The sequence below is a fragment of the Scomber japonicus genome, chromosome 14 (genome assembly GCF_027409825.1).
Source record: "Scomber japonicus isolate fScoJap1 chromosome 14, fScoJap1.pri, whole genome shotgun sequence".
In the NCBI taxonomy this organism is placed as follows: Eukaryota; Metazoa; Chordata; class Actinopteri; order Scombriformes; family Scombridae; genus Scomber; species Scomber japonicus.
Window position 1 is genome coordinate 1,438,935 of NC_070591.1, and position 2,500 is coordinate 1,441,434.

Below are 2,500 nucleotides of genomic sequence, written 5' to 3' on the forward strand. Positions count from 1 at the left end.
GTCTCAGTGGAGTCAGTAGAGTCAGTAGAGTCAGTAGAGTGTCTGTAGAGTCAGTAGAGTCAGTAGAGTGTCAGTAGAGTCAGTAGAGTGTCAGTAGAGTCAGTAGAGAGTCAGTAGAGTCAGTAGAGAGTCAGTAGAGTCAGTAGAGTGTCAGTAGAGTCAGTAGAGTCAGTAGAGAGTCAGTAGAGTCAGTAGAGAGTCTGTAGAGTCTGTAGAGTCAGTAGAGTGTCAGTAGAGTCAGTAGAGTGTCAGTAGAGTCAGTAGAGTCTCAGTAGAGTCAGTAGAGTCTCAGTAGAGAGTCAGTAGAGTCTCAGTAGAGTCTCAGTAGAGTGTCAGTAGAGTCAGTAGAGTCAGTAGAGAGTCAGTAGTGTCAGTAGAGTCAGTAGAGAGTCAGTAGAGTGTCAGTAGTGTCAGTAGACTCAGTAGAGTGTCAGTAGAGTCAGTAGAGTGTCAGTAGAGACAGTAGAGTCTCAGTAGAGTCAGTAGAGTCAGTAGAGTGTCAGTAGAGTGTCAGTAGAGTGTCAGTAGAGTCAGTAGTGTCAGTAGAGTGTCAGTAGAGTCAGTAGTGTCAGTAGAGTCAGTAGAGTGTCAGTAGAGTCAGTAGAGTGTCAGTAGAGTGTCAGTAGAGTCAGTAGAGTGTCAGTAGAGTCAGTAGAGTGTCAGTAGAGTGTCAGTAGAGTGTCAGTAGAGTGTCAGTAGAGTCAGTAGAGTCTCAGTAGAGTCTCAGTAGAGTGTCAGTAGAGTCAGTAGAGTGTCAGTAGAGTCTCAGTAGAGTGTCAGTAGAGTCAGTAGAGTCAGTAGAGTCAGTAGAGTCAGTAGAGTGTCAGTAGAGTCAGTAGAGTGTCAGTAGAGTCAGTAGTGTCAGTAGAGTCAGTAGAGTCAGTAGAGTCAGTAGAGTCAGTAGAGTGTCAGTAGAGTCAGTAGAGTGTCAGTAGAGTCAGTAGTGTCAGTAGAGTCAGTAGAGTCTCAGTAGAGTCTCAGTAGAGTGTCAGTAGAGTCAGTAGAGTGTCAGTAGAGTCTCAGTAGAGTGTCAGTAGAGTCTCAGTAGAGTCAGTAGAGTCTCAGTAGAGTCTCAGTAGAGTGTCAGTAGAGTCAGTAGAGTGTCAGTAGAGTCTCAGTAGAGTGTCAGTAGAGTGTCAGTAGAGTCAGTAGTGTCAGTAGAGTGTCAGTAGAGTCAGTAGAGTGTCAGTAGAGTCAGTAGAGTCAGTAGAGTCAATAGAGTCAGTAGAGTCAGTAGAGACAGTAGAGTCTCAGTAGAGTCAGTAGAGTCAGTAGAGTGTCAGTAGAGTGTCAGTAGAGTGTCAGTAGAGTCTCAGTAGAGTCAGTAGAGTGTCAGTAGAGTCAGTAGAGTGTCAGTAGAGTGTCAGTAGAGTCTCAGTAGAGTGTCAGTAGAGTCAGTAGAGTGTCAGTAGAGTCTCAGTAGAGTGTCAGTAGAGTGTCAGTAGAGTCTCAGTAGAGTGTCAGTAGAGTCTCAGTAGAGTCAGTACTGACCTTGTTGGCCTCTCTGTATCTTTTCCTGCAGTCTGCGGAGCTGAAAATGTGAAAAAGTTCAAATCGACTGAGAACTATCATCAGGAAGTGGTTTGGATCCATCATGGACGCTCCGGCCTGCAAGAGATCACAACAGACAGACGTTAGGAGAGGTAACACAGCAGAGACGGGTTCTGTCAGTAGAGTCGGGTTCTGTCAGTAGAGTCGGTTCCGTCAGTAGAGTCGGGTACTGACAGTAGAACTGGGTTCTGTCAGTAGAGACGGGTTCTATCAGCAGAGTCGGGTTCTGTCAGTAGAGTCGGGTTCTGTCAGTAGAGTCGGGTTCTGTCAGTAGAGTCTGTTCTGTCAGTAGAATCAGGTTCTGTCAGTAGAGTCGGGTTCTGTCAGTAGAATCGGGTTCAGTCAGTAGAGTCTGTTCTGTCAGTAGAGTCGGGTTCTGTCAGTAGAGACGGGTTCTGTCAGTAGAATCAGGTTTTGTCAGTAGAGACGGGTTCTGTCAGTAGAGTCGGGTTCTGTCAGTAGAGTCGGGTTCTGTCTGTAGAGTCGGGTTCTGTCAGTAGAGTCGGTTCTGTCAGTAGAGTCGGGTTCTATCAGAGTCTGTTCTGTCAGTAGAGTCAGGTTCTATCGGTAGAACTGGGTTTTGTCAGTAGAGTCAGGTTCTGTCAGTAGAGTCGGGTTCTGTCAGTAGAGACGGGTTCCGTCAGTAGAGTCTGGTTCCGTCAGTAGAGTCTGGTTCCGTCAGTAGAGTCAGGTTCTATCAGTAGAACTGGGTTTTGTCAGTAGAGTCAGGTTCTGTCAGTAGAGTCGGGTTCTGTCAGTAGAGTCTGGTTCCGTCAGTAGAGTCTGGTTCCGTCAGTAGAGTCGGGTTCCGTCAGTAGAGTCGGGTTCCGTCAGTAGAGACGGGTTCTGTCAGTAGAATCAGGTTCCGTCAGTAGAGTCTGTTCTGTCAGTAGAGTCGGGTTCTGTCAGTAGAGTCTGGTTCCGTCAGTAGAGTCGGGTTCCGTCAGTA

The 2,500-nt window shown here is 47.0% G+C and overlaps 1 protein-coding gene across 2 annotated transcripts in view; it reads right to left on the reverse strand.

Annotated features, from left to right (window-relative positions):
- ubr2 (ubiquitin protein ligase E3 component n-recognin 2) overlaps positions 1-2,500 on the reverse strand; it is a 50,875-nt gene that overhangs the window by 26,543 nt on the left and 21,832 nt on the right. For both annotated transcript variants that reach the window (XM_053333466.1, XM_053333467.1), the window contains one exon: positions 1,492-1,608. In XM_053333466.1, the coding sequence (XP_053189441.1) occupies positions 1,492-1,608 (117 nt within the window). The remainder of the gene's footprint in view (positions 1-1,491; positions 1,609-2,500) is intronic.